The following is an 18,409-nucleotide window of genomic DNA, read 5'->3' as shown; positions in this document are numbered from 1 at the left end:
CTGCCAGCAAAGTCCCACTCTGCCCAGTGAGCGTCTCTTACCCTTTCCTTTGCAAAGAGCCTTGGTTCAGCAGCGGGACCTTTTCAAACCTGGCTTTTGGAGAAAGCATCTCAGCCCATCTTCAAGGAGGCACCGCGCTGGGGTCAAACTTCACCGCTTCTGCTTTCCCCTTGGAGAAAGGAGCCTTTCCCGTCCCGAGTCCCGTTCATCTCCTGGTGCGAGGGGACCTCTACAGCCCGCTCCGAGCATCTCCCGCTGCAGGCACAAGCGGTCGGGGGGGATTCACTGCCCTCCCATGGCAAGCCTCGGAAACAGGTTCGGCGGCGGCTGCCGCCCGCGTCCAAGCAGCAGCTGGGTTCGCTGTAATAAAGGATAACACCAGAAGGGATAAAGGATAACACCAGCGCTGCTGAACAAGCCAGTAAGTTCTATCGCAGGTTCCTACAGGTGGGAAAGGAACCGAGAGCCTCGGGGCTGCTGGCGACCTGCAGGGCTGCAGAAGGTTCCCATTAGCACAAGCTCTCACTGCTTAAAAATGGGCATCAAAATCAAGGGAAATAAAAGAAGGATGCTCGCATGGAAATCACTGTCTTTCCACATCCCCTCCTTTTCTCCCCATCATGTGAGTACTCGGCTCACAGGTCGGAAAACCAAGCTATTGGGTGACACTAAACCCCACTGTTCCAAGTGAGAGGAGCCTGGAGAGAGGCTGGAGCAGGGCAGAAGCAGCTGCTTGGGGAAACACCCAGTGCCAGCAAGGACCTGATCCTGCACTGCGCTCTCCCTTGCCTTGCTGTCAGCTCCTCCGAACCGGCAGGATTCCACAGGAGTTGGGCTCAGCACAGAATTCCTGGAGGAATTGCAGCGCTGGGGAAGCAGCTTGGTGCAGTGTTCGCTTTATACATCCCAGAGCACCCAGAGAAAATGGGGTCCCAGCAAAGCCATTAGGCCTGGCAGGCAGCGCTGGGCTGCCTCAGCCCATCAGAATGCGCTCAATGGAATACCTCGGTGAGCAGGGGATGGCTTTGGAAGGAGGACACTTGCTCCAGAGCCCTGGAATGCAGCCAGTAGATGGCATTCATACGCTGCCCTATGCCATGTGCCCCCCGGCAGAGCACCCTGTGCCTCTCAGCTTTAACCGCCTTGGGAAACATGAGGGAAAAAGGGGTTTATATGAAATGAAGGTAAAAGGCAAATATTCACCTTTACCAGAGGTGACCCTGCAGCATCTGACAATTGACTTTGGAGCCGACAAGTGTGACAGAATTCCTGGCGTCTCTTTCTGTCCTCATGGATCTCCTGACTGCTTCTACTATAGAAATATGTAATACCTATATAAAGAAATATAATACAGCCCTAAAGCATCCATAGGAATCCTGTGTATCCTGCACCACAGGGATGCCCAAAACCATAGAATCATAAAATCAACCAGGTTGGAAAAGCCCTTTAAGCCCATCCAGTCCAACCATTGCCCAGCACTAAGGCCACCCCCAACCCATGGCACTGAGGTCTCATCTCCACGGCGTGTGAACACTTGCAGGGACGGTGACTGCAGCCCTGCCCTGGGCAGCCTGTTCCAGTGCCTGAGCACCCTGTGGGGAAGGATGATCAGGTATTGAAGGGTAATACCTCACCAACCCTCTGACCCAGGGTCTCCCAGGCTGACCACGCATGTGGCTAGGAGCTGGCAGCATTTGGCTACCACTGATGTGTGTTACTTTCCTTACAGTGACATCCGTTAGGTTGAGGAAATACTGTTCTTAGCACCCCATCCCGCAGGAGGCACTCACGGAATTTATCATCAAATCCCAGCCTGGTTTGTGTTGGAGGGAGCCTTAAAGCTCCTCCAGCTCCAACCCCTGCCACAGCAGGGACCCCTTCCACTGCAGCAGCTTGCTCCAAGCCCCTGTGTCCAACCTGGCCTTGAACACTGCCAGGGATGGGGCAGCCACAGCTTCTCTGGGCACCCTGTGCCAGCGCCTCAGCACCCTCACAGGGAAGAGCTTCTGCCTCAGAGCTCAGCTCAGTCTCCCCTCTGGCAGGTTCAAGCCATTCCAAAGCAGGAGTTACCTTCATCTCTGTACAGCACGAAGCCCAGCGCCTGCACGATGCAAATGCGGGAGGGAATTTGACAGCAGACATCAAACTAACATGCATCTGCCTGGGGCTGGGTTGAGGCTTTGGTCCAAGGCTGTTGAATGGAGCCCAGGAACCAGCAGGCAGGTGAAAATCACTGCTGCTTCGTTCACTTTTAGATTTGCAAAGGAACCAGCAAAGGTCTCGGGCTCTGAAGCAGTTACAGACTCTCTGGAAGAGAAGCTGACACCCCAGCACAAGGAGGACCCTCTGTCGGGTCTGGCTGCGCAGCCAGAAGTGAGACCAGTGCCTGAGGTTCAGGTACAAATGAGCTTTGCCTGCGCAAGGCAAGATGGACCATTAAATCCTGCAGCCTACCGAGGCTGAGGCCACCTTTGACTTTCTAAGGGAATGATGCCTGTATTAAAAAGCCCTTCCCTTCCCAGCCACCCCTCTCCAGTTCCCACCTCTCCTCCAGGGCTAGATCCTGCTGGGTGATGGGCATCCCTCTCTCCCACTGAAAGCAGCAAGGAGACTGCTCAGCCCCGGCAGCATCATTCATCCGGAGGAAGAGTGTAGGGAGATATTTGGTACCTTGCAGCCAATTGGCGGAGCGGTGACACTGGAAGGGGGGTGCTTTCAGCTCCTCTCTCCTCCCATCCTCCATAGCACCCCCCTCCCTGCCAGCACCCCCACCGCCATCCTCCTCACACACAAAAGCAATTGGCTGCTTTGGAGCTGAGGCTTAGCCAGCTGCAAGCAGAACGTAATAACCAGCTACCTTGGAAGGGAGGGAGGCAGCAGAGGAAGCAGCAGCCATGGAAGAATACAAATAACTGCCCTCAATTCACAGCGAAATCCAAATCAGCAAGCAAGGAGTGCTGTGAGAAAGGCCGACCTAGATGCATCCCCACAGCGCTCCGCTGGGAAAGCCGCACACGTCTGCGCCCGGATCCAGGCGCTGGACCTCCTGAGCAGCCCATCTCCATCGGGGGAATGCCTGCCCGGGATACAGGCAGGATCTCCTTTGTTCCTCACTAGCCACAGGCACTGGTGAGTACAGCATCATCTGGGCTTCCATACTGCTGGGTGATGTCTGATACTGAGGAACATCCCACTCCAGCCTGAGATTTGCTTCATACCTTTCCTTTCTCTTCCTCCCTCCATGATGCGTTCAGGGTTAGCAGAAAGCAGATGACAGCGGTGGGGAGGAGGGAGGGAAGGTGGGGTCTCTCTCAGCCCCAAGGTATCTCCTTTGACTGCATGTAGAGGAAGTAAAAATGGAGACATGTGTGACAGTGGCATGGGCATCGCATGCAGCCCAGCGTAAGGACAGGATGCAGAACGTGTGTGCTGGGATGGGTGGAGAGCTGCCACGCTCCCAGCAGCTCTCCGCGCTGATCCCAGTCTCTGCCCGTGCCTGTCATAAAGGCGGATGCTGGATTTACTCAGGCCTCTACATTCCTTTAAAGCAGATACACACAGATTTGTCTCTCTTCAGATCATCACCAGCAACATCCCCTGTAAAGACAAGCCTCCAAAGCAAGCAGAAAAGGCACTGGCTCTCTAGAAAAGCCTTACAGCAATGGGTCAGGCTCTGCTAGGGGCTGATTTCCCTGCCACTGGGGGACAGACAGAGCAGCCCCATCCGCTTGGGAAATCACCCTGGGTCCCTTATCCTAAAAAGAACACATCATGATCCAGCCAGAACCTGGATACATTTTCAGTGTAAAAGCTGATTGCAGGAAGAACGTTTCAGAGCTGACCTGCAGTGGGTTAATGCACGTGCTGGTTTCACATCAGCGAGTTCTGTACAGGATAAGGCCTGACCTTGTCCCCTCCAGACTCAGGTGCAGCTAAGCTCAGCCACAGCAGCATCCAGCCTACCTGCTCCCTCTGACCAGAGCTGGTCCTGAGCCCTCAGCCCCGTTTCTCTCAGGGTGCAGGGACAAGTGTGGGGATGGAGAACAAACCAGGAGCAGCAGTCGGGAATTGCTCTGCAAAACCCAAACCCAAAGCCATTAACTTCTACCCAGGCCAGCAAAATGGTGCTTCTGCCAACCCAACCTAAAAGCAGCCTGGGAGGGGCAATTTCCTCTCTTCCCTTTCTGCCACACTTCAGAGGTACCTGTTTATGGTCAGCTTAGTACTGGAAGAGAAGCAGCAAGGGGGAAATGGGTGGACATTGGCCCAGAGAGTGTTGATTCTCAGGGAGATGAGCTAAGGCCACAACAGCACAGAGATGCACCTACTGCCTCAGCCCAGGGCCAGCCTCACCCTCTTGTCCAAAGCATGACAAGTACCCACAAGTCCCCCTACCCTTCCTTCTCTGTGGGGCAGGTTGTCAGCATACCTGCTCTGAATGGTTTGGTGCCAACCTCTGCCTTCCACCTTCCAGCCCAAGCCCTTCCCCAAGGGACCTGCTGTGCAGCCGGCCCCTCTCTGAGCACCATGGGGACCACAGAGGCCACTTTGCGGATGGAAAACGTGGATGTGAAGGAGGAGTGGCAAGACGAGGACTTCCCAAGGTTTGTTCCCTGCCAAAAAAAGTCAAGGAGAATTTGATTTCTTCCTGTAAGAAACCTGCAGGGCATGGAGCATGCAGGGCCCTCCCACCTGAGGCAACAGGAGTCTGAACTCCACCAGGGCAGTTCTGGCCAGAGAACAGAGCTTTCATAGCCAGGCTGCTCTGAATGCTTAGGAGTTCTGGGAGGCTTCTGGCAACCCCCTGTGAGCACAGCAAGGAGAGGGTAAGGAGCTGGTATGGAGCACAGGGAGATTAGTAAGGATGTATATAGGGATGGATGGATGGATGGATGGAGGCACATGGGGGTGGATGGACTCCTTCCCAGTCTCTGAATCAAGCAGCATCTCCCCAGACAGAGCAGTGGCTGCTTCGCCAGGAATTCGCCACAGGAAGCAGTCACTGGGATGCAATGACCACGGGCACTGACAGGCAGAACCTGAATGGTCGCAAACCTTGTAAGAGATGATGTGTGGGTGACAGAAGGTGCCAAAGTGACATCTTTCACCTTCACAGGTGCTTTATTAATAGTATGGAATATCAAAGAGAGCATCCCTGTATGCTCAGTGCGCCCTGAACTCCCCACAGCCACCCAAAGGGTGCATCTACCCGGTGCTGCCCCACACATCCATCACTGCAGCTGGGGTCTGTGTAGCTGAGGGGCTTTTCAGGGCTGTCTCTCCCTGTCCCAGCTGCAGCTGAGCTCCGTGAGCAGCCCACAGAGCCGCTGTATGCACAGACAGAGGCACAGTGTGCTCTGCGGGGGGGGCACGCACAGCCCCTGCCCTGTGAGAAAGGGTCTCCTGTTCCCCTTGGCACCATGGATGAGCCTGGCTCTGTTCACCCTGGCTCCAGCTGCAGCACTGATCTGAGCACCTCTGTGTGCCAGCACAGCACCCGGCTCGTGGGACACGGCTCGTCCTTCCGCTGGCCAGAGATGGGCTCAGCCAAGGCCTTGGGTTCCTCGGATGGGTTCCTGGGTTTTCTTTCCTCTGAGAGCTGAGCTTCGGGCTGATGGAGCTCTGCCAACCTAAGGCTCCCCCCGAGCACTGTGCTGAAAAGCTTTTAATTGAGTAGAAGGGAAAGTGAGGTACAGAAGGGAAAGCATTGACTCAAAGCTCCCCAAAGGTCTATGGAAGCGTTTAAGTCCAGGTTGGACACAGGGGCTTGGAGCAACCTGCTCTAATGGAAGGTATCCCTGCCCATGGCAGGGGGTTGGAGCTGGAGGAGCTTTAAGGTCCTTTCAACCCAAACCAATCTGGGATTAAATGATAAAATCTAGGACCGAGCTAGTCTAGCACCAGGATACCCAGGCACTAACCCCCACCACCACCTTGGAGCAGGAGCTGCCAGGCTGTTTCACACTTGCCTTGCACGCAGCAAACTGACCCCAGCCACAGTCAAGCCTTCAGGGGGCATCTCTTCTGCAGAGCCCTCAACACCATCTAATACAGGCAGCATCACTCCCACCCAGCAAACAGAGCACAGGGGGAGGCAAAAGGATGCCACCATGGCTGCTGCAGGTCCCCAGCCTGCTGATGGGCTGCTGCAGAGGGATTAAATCAGGAATGATGCAAGTGCAATAGGGCCCAACCAGGCAGGAGGCAAATGAGTGGCTGCAGCTGTGTTTAACTAGCACTGGAAATAAAGAAATGATCATTTTCAAGGCACTTCCCCCCCCTGAAAGTATTAAAATAATAGGGCAGAAGCTGCTGCATGTGGGACAGCAGCTCTCCAGCAGATGATTTGCTGCATAGCTATTTTTGCTTAGCTGTGATTAACCAATCTTGCCACAGAAAAAAGACTCCGCCGTATCCTAGTCAAAGCTCAGGGCCGGGGAAACCGAAGTGAGCCGCTCACTAAGGACAGCCGGTGACATCCCCGTCCCTCCGGGAGAAGCCGATGGGCTGCACAAGCTCCGAGGTGCAGCGCCAGGGCACTGAGGGAGCGGGGAGGAAAGGGTCCCCCCTGCTGCCGCTCCCGGAAGGTTTCTGTGTCTCAGCTGGCTTGTGCAGCGCGGTCCTGCGCTGATGCTGGAGCTGCCGCGGGGCGGATGCAGGAGCATGCTCACTCCATCAGCATCCCGCGGCTCACGGGCACTGACGGCTCAGGCTGCTTGGGGCCCGAGAGAAGGTGCTTAGAGAAGGAAAGTGAGCAGCAGGAAGGAAAATGGTGGCACCCGGCGCTTAGGGAACCTGCTTCCTTCAGAGCATCTGGGGCTGGCTGCGTTTGGGAAGGAGGATTTACCCGGGAGACTGGGAGGCGGTGAGCTGAGCCCCCCCCTGGGGAAGGTAAGAAAGGCCTTTTCTTCCCCCCCCTGCTTTTGGAATTGCTTTCCTTAAATGAATCCTAGCACTGGAGCACAGAGTGCCCGGCTGCAGCACGTACTCAGCTACGGCTGGGCCTGGTCCCCTTGTGATGCTCTATCCTCAAGTTGTGCCAGGCGCAGCTCACAGACAAACAAGGAGCCAGGCCCCCTGCAGACAAAAGCAAAAGGGAGGAGGAGGAGCTGGAGGGGGGCAGAGGGACCTTTCTGGGTGTTCAGGACTATTGTGGCAGCCCATGGGGTCTGGGTGCTGCACTAGCAAGGAGCAAGCGCCTTTGATCAGGCCTTCAACTCTCATAAATATACAATAACCAGCTAGGAGAGGATTATCCCTTAATCAAAATATTTATAGGGTTTAATTTGGCTGGTGGCTCTGGTGTGATGCCAGCACAAAAAAGAGCCTTTGTAGGGCAGAGCCTGTGGATGCAGAGGTACGGGGCTCCATCACCCCTGGACCCCAGCCCTGTGCACAGCCCTATCCCTTTGTTGCTGCCCTCAGACTGGTGGGTACCCCCTGTCCCAGCACCCAGGATTTCATGCCTGGGGGCATGAGCTCTTTCCCCCTTGAGGGGGAGCTTCCAGCAAGGGGCAGGTGAAACGAGGACAGCTCAGAAGGTCCCCTTTAAACAGACCTTTGACAACGTGAACTTGCTGGGGGGTTGGTGGGGTTTGGTCACCAGGGGACAGGCACAAGGCCCAGCTCAAATGAAGGGGAAAAGCATGCAGGAGGTGTCCAGCTCAGGGTGGCAGTGCTGCTCAGCCACCAGCCAGGGTTCCTGGCTGCAGTACTGGAGGCCATATCCTGACTTCACTTGCTCCTGACCACTATCGGGGTAACTTCATCGGCTTCCAAAGGGTGACAGCCACATCATAAGATTGGACATTAGCATCTGTACAGGAAAGTCAGCTTTGAATGAATCAGTGCTTCCAGCCTCTGGCTGGAGACATGGGGATTGATACCCTCCTTCCCAGGAGCCAGGCACAAGCTGCAGATCCTGACCTCTGCCATGGAACCCAGGAAGGGAGCAGTGGGTCAGCCTTTGGAACCGAAATATGGGTTTGGGTGCTGGTGCCTGCATCTTAGATCAGGATGAACCTGCTTCCAACCCTTGGCAGGGTTTGGGTGTCACTGTCAGCTCTTGTCAGATGAGGCTGAGGTGACAATTCTGGGATCACAGCTGAGATTTGATCCTTGTGTTGAACAGACTGCCTTAGAGCAAAGGTGCTCTCTCTTGACCTGCCTCCTGGGAGACGTGGTTGTGTTTGGATGAAGTTCTCTGCTGCAGCCAGGGCCTGTGACAGAAAGCAGGATGCACTTTACAGAGCCATTAGCAGAGAGCACAAAGTGCTCTTTTGCTCAGCATCCAGCACTAGTTCAGCTGCTGCTGGGATCAAAGCATCCCTCCCTGGGCTTAGGAACAGCTGCATTCAGGCTGTCTGGACACTGTGCTGGGAACAGGAGCACAGACAACTGCTGAAGATGCTCCCTGGTTCCTTTGATGAGGTGCCCTAGAGCTTGGCACTGCCTCTCGGACTTCTGATGGAGATAAAAATGGGGATGATATGGAGAAAGTGAGGATGTTACTAGGCTCATCGGGGGACAGGATTTGTCCCTTTGTCCCTGGCTGGGTTTTGAAGCCTCTTGGCTGAATGGCAGCAGGAGGGATGCGTCGGTGGGATGGCTTGGAGGTTACCAGGGATCACACAGGACCCCAGGCAGAGAGCACAGGTGCTGGGCTGCTCTTGGGCAGTGTCCCCCAGGCTGAGCTCTCAGGCAGAAGGGAAGGGGCAGAGCACACAGGGAGCTGCATGGTTTTCCCACTTCTCTGCACTGCCTGCCATGGAGGGCCTTTCTCCTTAACATTACCTGTTCCCTCCTGTCTTTTGACCTCCACATCTCGGCTTGCCTGCAGACCTCTCCCGGAGGAGACGGGGATGGAGTCACTGGGCAGCCCTACGGAAGATGAGAACACATCCTGTAAGTACCAGCTTGCAGTTAGGGCGGGAGCCAGCTCCCTTGGAGCCTCCATCAAAATCCCCATGTGGGAGACGAAACCAGCAGAGATTTGAATTTGCTAATCTTTCACAAGGAGCTGGGGGAGGAGAAAGGCAGCTTGGAAGCGTGGGCACTTTTACCCACCCATACCTGTAGGTCTCCAGTACTGCCCAGCTCTGATCCACCACCCTTAGCTTCCAAGGCCCTAGCTTGCAATGTGATCATGACAGCACCATGTCTTGCACTCAGGATACAGCAGGAGGACAACCTGTCAGTTATTTTCCTTTTAACTCCAGCTCCCCCCAATACTTTAAACTTTAACGGGGCGCATCGTAAGCGGAAGACGCTTGTTGCACCTGAAATCAACATTTCCCTGGACCAGAGTGAAGGCTCCATTCTCTCCGATGACTTCCTGGACACACCAGACGACCTGGACATTAATGTGGATGACATCGAAACTCCTGACGAGACAGATTCCCTCGAATTCCTGGGGAATGGGAACGAGCTGGAATGGGAAGGTAAAAAGCTGGGTCTGGGTGAACGGCTGCAGGGGCTGGGGCTTTTCTTAACCTCATTTTAAGCACTTTTGACACCACTCAGCATCAGCAGCTGAGGACCAACTTCCACAGCAGCCAAGCACAGCACACACAACCAAGCCCTATCTTCCACACAGCATCTGCCCCACCAGGACCCCAGCTGCTGCTATCTCAGCACTCCCATCTGGGGCTGGGGCAGGCAGAAGTAGTTCAGGGACTTGAAAACACCGGTTTAGCCATAACTCAGGGTATGGCATGGGCTGTGGACACACATCCCCTTCCTGCTGCAGCTGGGCCACCACCCCAGGCTGGAAGGTACCAGTGACCATTCAGACATCTTCACTAACATGGTCTTTGTTAACCTGCCTGGCTTTGGCTGAATGGGGCTCAGGAGGGCTCCTGCAGGCAGGTCGGCTGGTAGATCACAAGACTGATGGCACAGGCAGTGCCCTCTTCAGTCAGTATAGAGGGAGCTGAAGGAAGATCTAACAAAGAGCCTGGTGTTCAACCTGTGACTGCAGGTACTATAAGCAGCAGCATGAGGTGTTAAGCTTATTTCTATTACAATTTGGCAAATGGAACAAAGAAACAAGAGGGGCTTTAGACAAAGGCCGATAGGGACAGGCCAAGGGGATTGGCTTGAACCTGCCAGAGGGGAGACTGAGCTGAGCTCTGAGGCAGAAGCTCTTCCCTGTGAGGGTGCTGAGGCACTGGCACAGGGTGCCCAGAGAAGCTGTGGCTGCCCCATCCCTGGCAGTGTTCAAGGCCAGGTTGAACACAGGGGCTTGGAGCAAGCTGCTCCAGTGGAAGGGGTCCCTGCCCATGGCAGGGGCTTGGGACTGGATGAGCTTTAAGGTCCCTTTCAACCGAGCCCATTCTAGGTTATTAAGATCCACAGCCTTACTCAGACCAAAGCTACAGATGAAACAGATGATCCTGTGGTTGTTACCGTCAGTAAGTGCCCACCGAAGCTCTCGCAGAGCCTCTCCATCCGTTCTATGAAAGGCAGAAATGTTTGTCCCTCTCCCAGACGACACTCCTGTGGCCACAGCGAAGAACATGCCAGGGGACAGCGCAGACCTCTTTGGGGATGGTGGCCCGGAGGATGGGAGTGCTACCAACGGGCGGCTCTGGAGGACTGTGATCATTGGGGAGCAGGAGCACCGCATCGACCTCCAGATGATCAAACCCTACATGCGGGTGGTGACACACGGAGGTGAGGAGGAGGACAGCCTGGTCCTGCCTTGGTGGCTTTGTCGAGCTGGAGGGGATGCTGGCGCTGGTTGTTTTGCCTGTCCTTAGGGGGAGATTGCTATTTGGTTTGTACTGCTGTGTGGCGGAGAAGCACAAAGCACCCAGCTCGTGCTGAGGAACACACAGCTGCTGGAGCAACGCTTCAATAAGCAAAAGTAGGGATAATGCTGGCTCTGACCAAGAGTGACTATACCCTGACCTTCAGCCCGGGTTAAGTACCTGCATCCCCAGTGATGAAGGGCCGGCAGGTACCTGAACCCTCTGTAGCTCAGCACTTGAGCTGTCTCCAGTGGCACAGCTAAAGGCCAGCACCTCCAGAGAGTGACCATCCCTGAAATCCAAGCAAATCCCAGCCACAAAGCAGGGCAAAGCTCCCAGCAACGTGCTGTGACATACACAAATTCCTTCCCCAAATCCTATGTGCATGGTATAACCAAAACCAGGAGCAGGGCAATTCTGTGTGAGAGGCCTGTAAGAGATACAAACACTTCCCTGGAGCTCAACAGAGGCACAAAAACCAGCCCAGGCCCAAATTTAGCCATGCATCTTCCCTTCAGCTCTCACATCTTCCCCTGGAAAATGTCACTGATGCTGCCTGTGTCTTTCTTTCCCAGGATACTATGGAGAAGGTCTCAATGCCATCATTGTCTTTGCTGCCTGCTATCTCCCAGACAGTAACCTGGCTGATTACCACTACATCATGGAGAATCTCTTCCTGTAAGTGGTGGGCAAGGTCTGCGAGGGAAGAGGAGGGCAGGGAAGGTAACTGGGGCTCCAATGAAGCAGTTTCCATGTATTCAGTGCATCCCAAACCTCAGCTGGAAATAGTCTGAACCCAGGCCAAAGGTACCCAGGGTGCAGCTGCAGACTGGGGCGAGCATCACTGGGTGAGACACTGTCCACAGAGTTCACATCCAAGTCCAATGAGTCAAAGCATTCAACTATTCAGTGTTAATTATGCCAGTGATGGACTCACAGCCAGGGCAGAGCATATGTACACAGTGCTGAAGAGCTGGTAGATGCTCTTGCTAGGCAGAAGAACAGTGCAGGATGTCCATCAGTTCATGCACTATGAGAACAGTGATCCCAGAGAAATACCCCTGCAGGGCATAATGAAATAATAATCCTACAGTGGTGCCAGATTCCTGCTCTATTCCAAGACCTACAAAGAAAGGGTCTGGAGGGCTTTTGAGGTAGCACACGGGCACTAAAGGAAGCTTCAGGGACCTTTTCTGAGTCTCATATTCCTGTTCCTTTTGATCACCACCCAACAGATACGTGATCAGTAGCCTGGAGCTGCTGGTAGCTGAGGACTATATGATCGTGTACCTGAATGGAGCAACACCCCGCAGGAGGATGCCAGGCCTGGGCTGGCTGAAGAAATGCTACCAGATGATAGACAGAAGGTGAGGATCCCATTGGTGTTGCCTCTTCATTCTTCCCAGTCTTCTTCCCACATCTCTTCCACTGCTTCCTCACAGCCTTCCCAGCCACTCTGCCTTCCTCCCTCTGCAGATGCTGCGATTCCATCCTGTTAGAGCTTTCTGACTTACTCCAGGCTCCCTGCATCACCCTCTTGCCCTCACAAGCACCTTCACAGAGATCAGCCTAATACAGCACCCAAAAGCAAGGCAGTGCTCCTGCAGCCTGCCAGCTCAGAGCTGAAAGAGGGTTCCTAAGGCCAAGGGCAGGGCTTTTGTCTGGAGACACCCACCTGAGGCTGGTCAGCATCATGACACTTGCTAGTGCCCTGACACAGTTTAAGGAAAGGTACTTTGAATCTGAGTTCTGTCCCATGGCTCTTCCACAGGCTGCGTAAAAACCTCAAAGCATTGATAATCGTGCATCCCTCGTGGTTCATCCGGACAGTGCTGGCCATATCCAGACCCTTCATCAGGTAACTGTGATGTGTTCCCAAACTTGGCTGGGTTTGGAGTGAAAGTTTAACCTCACAAACCAGATCTTAAGCTCACCTTTAATTCGTAGCAACCAAGGTGGCTCTGTTTGTCTCTTGTCCTACATCTCCCTGACGCTTCCAAGGCCAACTCTAGAGGTGGTTTTAGGAGATACTGTGGTGGTCTGGATCCGGATCAAAGTTTGTCCCAGTGGGTAGCACATAAAGATTTCCTGGGAAGAGCAGGAATGGTCGTCCTTCTTTCCTCCTATGGATATTGAGGAGCAAGGGTCAAAGAAACGTGAGGTACAGTAATGTGGCACCTCACCACAACTTGTAGTCATTGGCAGATCAGCACTGGCAGGAGCTGAGAACATTCAGACCAAAGAGGATACAGAGATGCAGAGCTCCCCGTTTCCATTGGGAAACTTGTGACTTGCTATGGAGAGAACATCAAAACAGGAGCTCAGGCACACTCTTTCTTTCTCTGCCAGTGTGAAGTTTATCAATAAGATCCAGTATGTCCACAGCCTGGAGGAACTGGAGCAACTCATCCCAATGGAGCACGTGCAGATCCCAGACTGCGTCTTACAGTGAGTGGCAGAGGGACCCTGGGGCACACGTGGCTCTGAGGAGGAGCAGGACAAAAGTGCTGTGTACCAGTTGGGTCAGACCCCATGTACTGGAGCCCTATGCTGCTGCTATCCTGGTGCCAAGCAAGAGCCTGCACAATGTGCTGGGTTGCAGTTTCTGTCACCTTCAGAGCAAACATTGCATTTTACTAAAGGTAACACTTACAGACTGTTTTCCTGTTTGTTGCAGATATGAAGAAGAGAGGATCAAGGCCAGAAAAGAAAGGTAAAATTAATGCTGTGGGAAGGGGGAAGAGGTGGGGATTCATTTTGTAGGATGTTGTTGCATTCCTTCATCACTATTTGTGCTATAACCAGTCAATTCTGTGCTCCTCCTCCCTGATACCCCACACAGCCTACACTTCCTTCCTGCTGATTTTCCCAAGGTAAGCAAAAGCTGCAGGAGGGAGAAGCACCTTGATTTGAAGGTTATTTATCCACAGATCTGTTCCTCTTAACCCCAGCAGTGCACTCGCGCTGCGCACGCACTGCAGGTGCTAGCAAAGGTCAGCAGAAATCACCCTGTATGAAACAGCACATTTTCCCCCTACAACCCTGCAAACTGACCTGAAAGTGAGAGCCAGTGCTTAGTTCCAAAGCCGCTTCATTCTGCTGAAGTGGCTTCAGGAGGGACATCAGTTGACAGTTCTGTTTCATTTTCTAGGCCTGTTCTGTTGCCAGTGATTTCGGTTAGAAACAGTGGTAGCAGTTGGCTCTGCTCAAAGCAAAAGGCAGTCATGGGCAGAGGCAAGACCAGCTGGGTCAGCATGAGAGTGACCACAGTCACAGACTGCTTTGGGTTAAAAAGACTTGAAAGCTCACCCGGTTCCAGCTAGTGCCCTAGAAATGCCCTGGAGAACTGTATCACACTGCTTGCTTCTAGATGATAGGTTTCAAAAGTGATTTGTGTTTACAGGGCAGAAGAGAAACAAGACATGGCTGAGAGGGAAAGGTAACTACTCTGGTTTCTTTATCCTTTACTTACAAAACCAGTCTTTAGTGACACAAGTGGCCCCACTGCTTGGTGCCCCCCCTGGGGAAGCAGGTCTGACCTCTCAGGAGATGTCTGGAGCTGACAGGACATTACTGAAGTGTCTGGGACCTCTCCTTTCCCTCACAGCTCCCTTTGCCATCACTTTCGTGGTGTTACTGACCTTCACCTATGCCAACAGATTCCTGACACTGCCTTTTACCTCTGCCAGTGAACCCATTTGGTCATGGAGCAGAGCCAGAGGCGCCGGGGACGTTCTCCTGACATTCAGTCGTAGCATTTGTGGGATGGTGCAATGCAGAGGGGCAAAAACTGCTGTCAAGCACATCTTGGCTGTCTGTAAAGGCAAGATATGAGGCTGTAACATTAGATGGGAAGGAAAATCATAGGGAGGCTTGGGAGACAGTGTCAAAATCCTAGGCCAGGATAATTTGGCCTGGTTTTGGCTCTGCTTCAGAGTGATATAGTGTCTCTTTTTTTATTCTAACTAGCTCCTGAGGGGGAGCAGTGCATGTTTCTGCTGTTCTTTTCCCAGAGAAAAAAAAAGAGCTTTGCTAAAAATTGCCAAGGTCTGTTGGCTGAGTCTGAATTGTTCTGAGAAACAAATGGGACCTTGGGGCGAAAAGAGAGGGTGGTTATTCTGTGGTGGAGGTTCACGTCTTGTCTTGCTGGTTCTCTTCCAAGCAGGCCTGTGCCCCCAGCAGAAGATCAGGAAACCAGGTTCGATTTGTACCTTTCTCTTTGTTTGGCTCCACGCGACAGATACCATTGCATTTGTAACCCACTGACAAATGGGAAAGCCAGGACTGGGTTAAGCCCAGGGCCTCTTCACCCTGGTGCTGCTCACTCAGCACAGAAGAGGCATGGGGGCACTTTGTGCATGGGGGATGTAAAACCCAGAAGCTGTTGCTGCCTTCATCCTGCTGTGGCTGCAGCCACAACCACTGTGGCTCATTCCCAAGCATGGGCTGGTCCCTGCTGCAGGAGAAACACTGCCCCTCAATAGATTACCTGGGGTAGGGTGTGCACGTGGGTATTTATTGCAGAGCTGCCTTCCTCTACCTGGCAGGAACGTTTCCATGGTCCTATGCACTCAGGAAACATCCTTAGAGAAGAAGAAAGCCCATTAAAGCTATGAATAACATTCTCTTTTCCCCTGACATGCTTTAGTAGAGGATTACACCCAAACATACTCGTAGTTTTGGTTTTTACATAGTGGGAATACCAACATTTTTACTACAATTCGCTTCCTAAAAATAACTCTGTCTTTCTGTTCCTTCCCAGTATGTCGTGAATCAAAGCAGAGTGGAATGAATGGAGCAGAAGAATGACGCAGCCTGGCAGCCACCCACGAAAATGACCTTTTGGTGTAAGACCTTGTCACCATCTCGTTCCCAGTTCTGTAGCTCATGGAGCCTGCCTCCCCCGCCTCCGAGATGCAAAGTCCATTCAACTTGTTGGAAACATATTCCTTTGAAAAAAAAGACAAGAAAAAAAAAAAAGAAACAAAGCCACAAAACCAAGCAAGCCAAGAAGAGCACTTTTCAGGACAGGTTCCAGTATGGTTCAGTAATGGTCTGTGGAGAGCTATTAATAGTGCAAATAGATACCGTGTTTTCTCTTAGTCAATTAAGAGCATCCTGTAGTCCAGTAGTTGCGAGCCCCGAAAGAGATATATTTTTTGTTTAAATTATAAACCCTTCCTCTAACTTGCTGCTGGCCAGCACTGAGACATTCTGCTTTGAACCCCCGTTCCCTCCACAGAGACGTGGCAACCAGGGACTGGTGGACATGGAATGAGAAGAGTGCATTTCCCTCCTTGCTACAGCCAGTGCGTGTTTCTTTCTGAAGATACCAAGTGCCCACCAGTCGAGGAAGCTCTTCCAGCCTTGACCAGTTAATCCATTGCCAGTTCCTCTTAACTCACACCGAATCATTGCTAGCAGTAAATGCCATGGTTTGCTCCTGGTTTGCTCTGTCTCGGTTTGTAAGGCACTCTGGTAACTCTGAGAGTTCCCTATGGTATGGCAGCCTCCACAGAGCTTCTCATGATCATCTTCTCCTATCAGCGCACATACACCAAACAAGGTCTGGTTTTAAGAAGGAGCCTTATGGACAGGGAAGTTTTTCACCCCTTGTCCTTGTATTGATTGATCTCACGACACTGGACAATCATTCACTATTAATACCTCCTATTGCGGAGACAAGCTGCTAAATGTTTGACATTCCCTACTTGCCATCCCTGGGTAACGAGGGGCCTCATCTACACACATACCCACCCAAGGGGAGAATGCTGCAGGTGTGAGGCAGGACACTGCCTCTGGGTTCAGCTCCTCAGCAGCCAGGAGATGCAGATGTGCCACCGAGAGGCTTGAAATCTGTGCTTCGGACTCAGGAGGATTCTGTGAGCAAAGGAGGGAAGAAAATTCAAGAAACTCTTTGGCCAAAAATCATTTGGAAGCTCCTGATTTCACCCGAGTCTGTCAGCGAGTCTCAAATCATCAGGTAAAGCCCCTTGTGGCTGAAGAATCGCCTATTTCACCACTTAAGGAACAGTTCAAGCCTGGCAAGCCCCAACCCGTGGCTCTTGGGAGTCACCACCACTTCACTCTGCTCTGAGCTCCCCCGGAGGACAATTCCAGCAAAGCAAGATTTTCCTCAAGATAAGGCTGTCTCCTCTGCATATATAAAGCTTCTCTGTTTTCCTTTCAGTGACTAAAACTGCTCCCCATGAGATCTCCATTTCCCTACTGCTACAAAGGAGCACCAAAGCTGCTTTCCAACTTACTTCTCTTTTGATGTGTTTTTCTCACATTCTTCAGTCACAGATGTATTCACTGAGCAGACCTTTGCATGACAAACAAACAGAGCACTGCACCCCCCTGAAAAACTGAAGGTGACAAAAACCCCATATTCTGTCTCACTGGCATATTACTAATAAGCACCAAGCAAGCACCGATCTCCATGGCTTTCTGGAAACTTCATTCTGAGCCAGTGAATTCCGTGCTTCAGGGGTTTTGGAGCGTGGGTTTCATGCCAATGGCACCTCCCCACAGAAGGAGTTCTGGCCAGAGCTCTCCACGCAGGCAGCAGACATCTGTTCCAAGGCAGAAGCAGCAGTCGGGGATTACCAAACACGAGCGTGTTCAGCCACCCTGCAAAGCTGGGTGTTCCTTCTCACACATGGGCTGTCAGATGGACTGAAGGAACCCACTGAAATAAAGAAAGGACTCTTCCAGTGGAATTAATTTTAGCTCAGACTAGTAACAATCACAAATCGTGTAGTGTAGGAGCACGGGAAGGCACTATCTCCCACTGACAACGCTTCAACCTAGATTGTCCTTATTCCTTTTAAGACCATTTTAATGCATTTAGATAAGAAATCATCTGCTTTCCACGCGAGAATGCAATGCAGTGGGACATTGAAAGGGAACTTTACAATTCTATAATGAATAAAGCCAACAGATCATTTAATAATGTTTTCAAAGTACAATTCCAGAAACCTTTTATGCATCTGTAATTACCAAACAGGAAAAAAATGTTCCCAACGTCATGGAAAAATCCTGCTGTTACAGAACACATGGGCATGGGAGATAAGAAACCTCGATTATGTTTAGTCTTGAGACCTGAAGAAACCAACTGCTCGATCCCCAGCAGCCACCATGCCAGAGGAATCCAGAGGTTTGGTTTTTCCCAAAGAAAAGACACTGCAGAAGAACAACTGCAGAATGAGCAATCCTGGAGGTGAAACTTCCTATTTTTTCAAGTCATTCCTTGAGGGCAAGGCTAAAGATTCAGCTGGGAAAAGGGCAGACACCAGCTTCATTTCCAGACACGAAGGAGGTTGGTTGTTGTTGGAGCACCAGAGCCAGTTTGGAAGTTCTTTGGCACCATCTTGCAGAAGAGCACTTTCTGACACAGCACTCTAAGTAGTATGCACGATATTTGAATGGTTAGTACAATGATATGAGTGTGTAGATGGTATGCTCCTGGCTGGATGGGTGGCTATTACTCTTTTCAACACAGAAAAGAACCTGCAACTGTAGCTAAATGTAAAAAGTGTGGTTTTATAGCAACAAAAAGAAAGGGTTATTAACATCTTTCAGTGCTTTTAGAAGCTACTGGAAACCAAAGTAGCCCCAAATGCTTTGGCAGAAACACAGAAACAAGAAAATTGGCA

At 52.2% G+C, this 18,409-nt stretch overlaps 1 protein-coding gene and 1 long non-coding RNA gene across 6 annotated transcripts; one reads left to right on the top strand and one right to left on the bottom strand.

The window, feature by feature from the left end:
• Window positions 1–3,122: 3,122 nt before the first annotated feature.
• Window positions 3,123–15,511, bottom strand: LOC134163623 (uncharacterized). 4 transcript variants are annotated; one of them, XR_009964783.1, is made up of 6 exons: window positions 15,241–15,511; window positions 12,686–13,045; window positions 8,794–8,880; window positions 4,430–4,613; window positions 3,843–4,071; window positions 3,123–3,335 (listed from the first exon to the last, which is right to left on the bottom strand). It is a non-coding gene; the product is annotated as an uncharacterized LOC134163623 (long non-coding RNA). The 4 variants fall into 4 exon arrangements; XR_009964782.1 differs by lacking the exons at window positions 12,686–13,045; window positions 15,241–15,511 and adding an exon at window positions 3,658–3,755 and having other exon boundaries at window positions 8,794–9,250; XR_009964780.1 differs by lacking the exons at window positions 12,686–13,045; window positions 15,241–15,511 and having other exon boundaries at window positions 8,794–9,246.
• Window positions 4,481–17,244, top strand: ATCAY (ATCAY kinesin light chain interacting caytaxin). 2 transcript variants are annotated; one of them, XM_062618643.1, is made up of 12 exons: window positions 4,481–4,604; window positions 8,840–8,904; window positions 9,219–9,440; window positions 10,489–10,674; window positions 11,327–11,429; window positions 11,987–12,118; window positions 12,523–12,609; window positions 13,101–13,199; window positions 13,429–13,464; window positions 14,155–14,190; window positions 14,917–14,949; window positions 15,514–17,244. In XM_062618643.1, exons 1-12 carry the CDS (start codon window positions 4,528–4,530, stop codon window positions 15,521–15,523), a joined length of 1,086 nt encoding a protein of 361 aa, XP_062474627.1. In that variant the 5' UTR covers window positions 4,481–4,527; the 3' UTR covers window positions 15,524–17,244. The 2 variants fall into 2 exon arrangements, with proteins under 2 accessions (XP_062474627.1, XP_062474626.1); XM_062618642.1 differs by having other exon boundaries at window positions 14,914–14,949.
• Window positions 17,245–18,409: the final 1,165 nt, after the last annotated feature.

Source organism: Pezoporus occidentalis, unplaced genomic scaffold (genome assembly GCF_034315485.1).
Source record: "Pezoporus occidentalis ecotype Australia unplaced genomic scaffold, CSIRO_AGI_Poc_V1 ctg202, whole genome shotgun sequence".
In the NCBI taxonomy this organism is placed as follows: Eukaryota; Metazoa; Chordata; class Aves; order Psittaciformes; family Psittacidae; genus Pezoporus; species Pezoporus occidentalis.
Note: the sequence above shows the minus strand (reverse complement) of the source record. Positions and strands in the feature narration are given on the sequence as shown.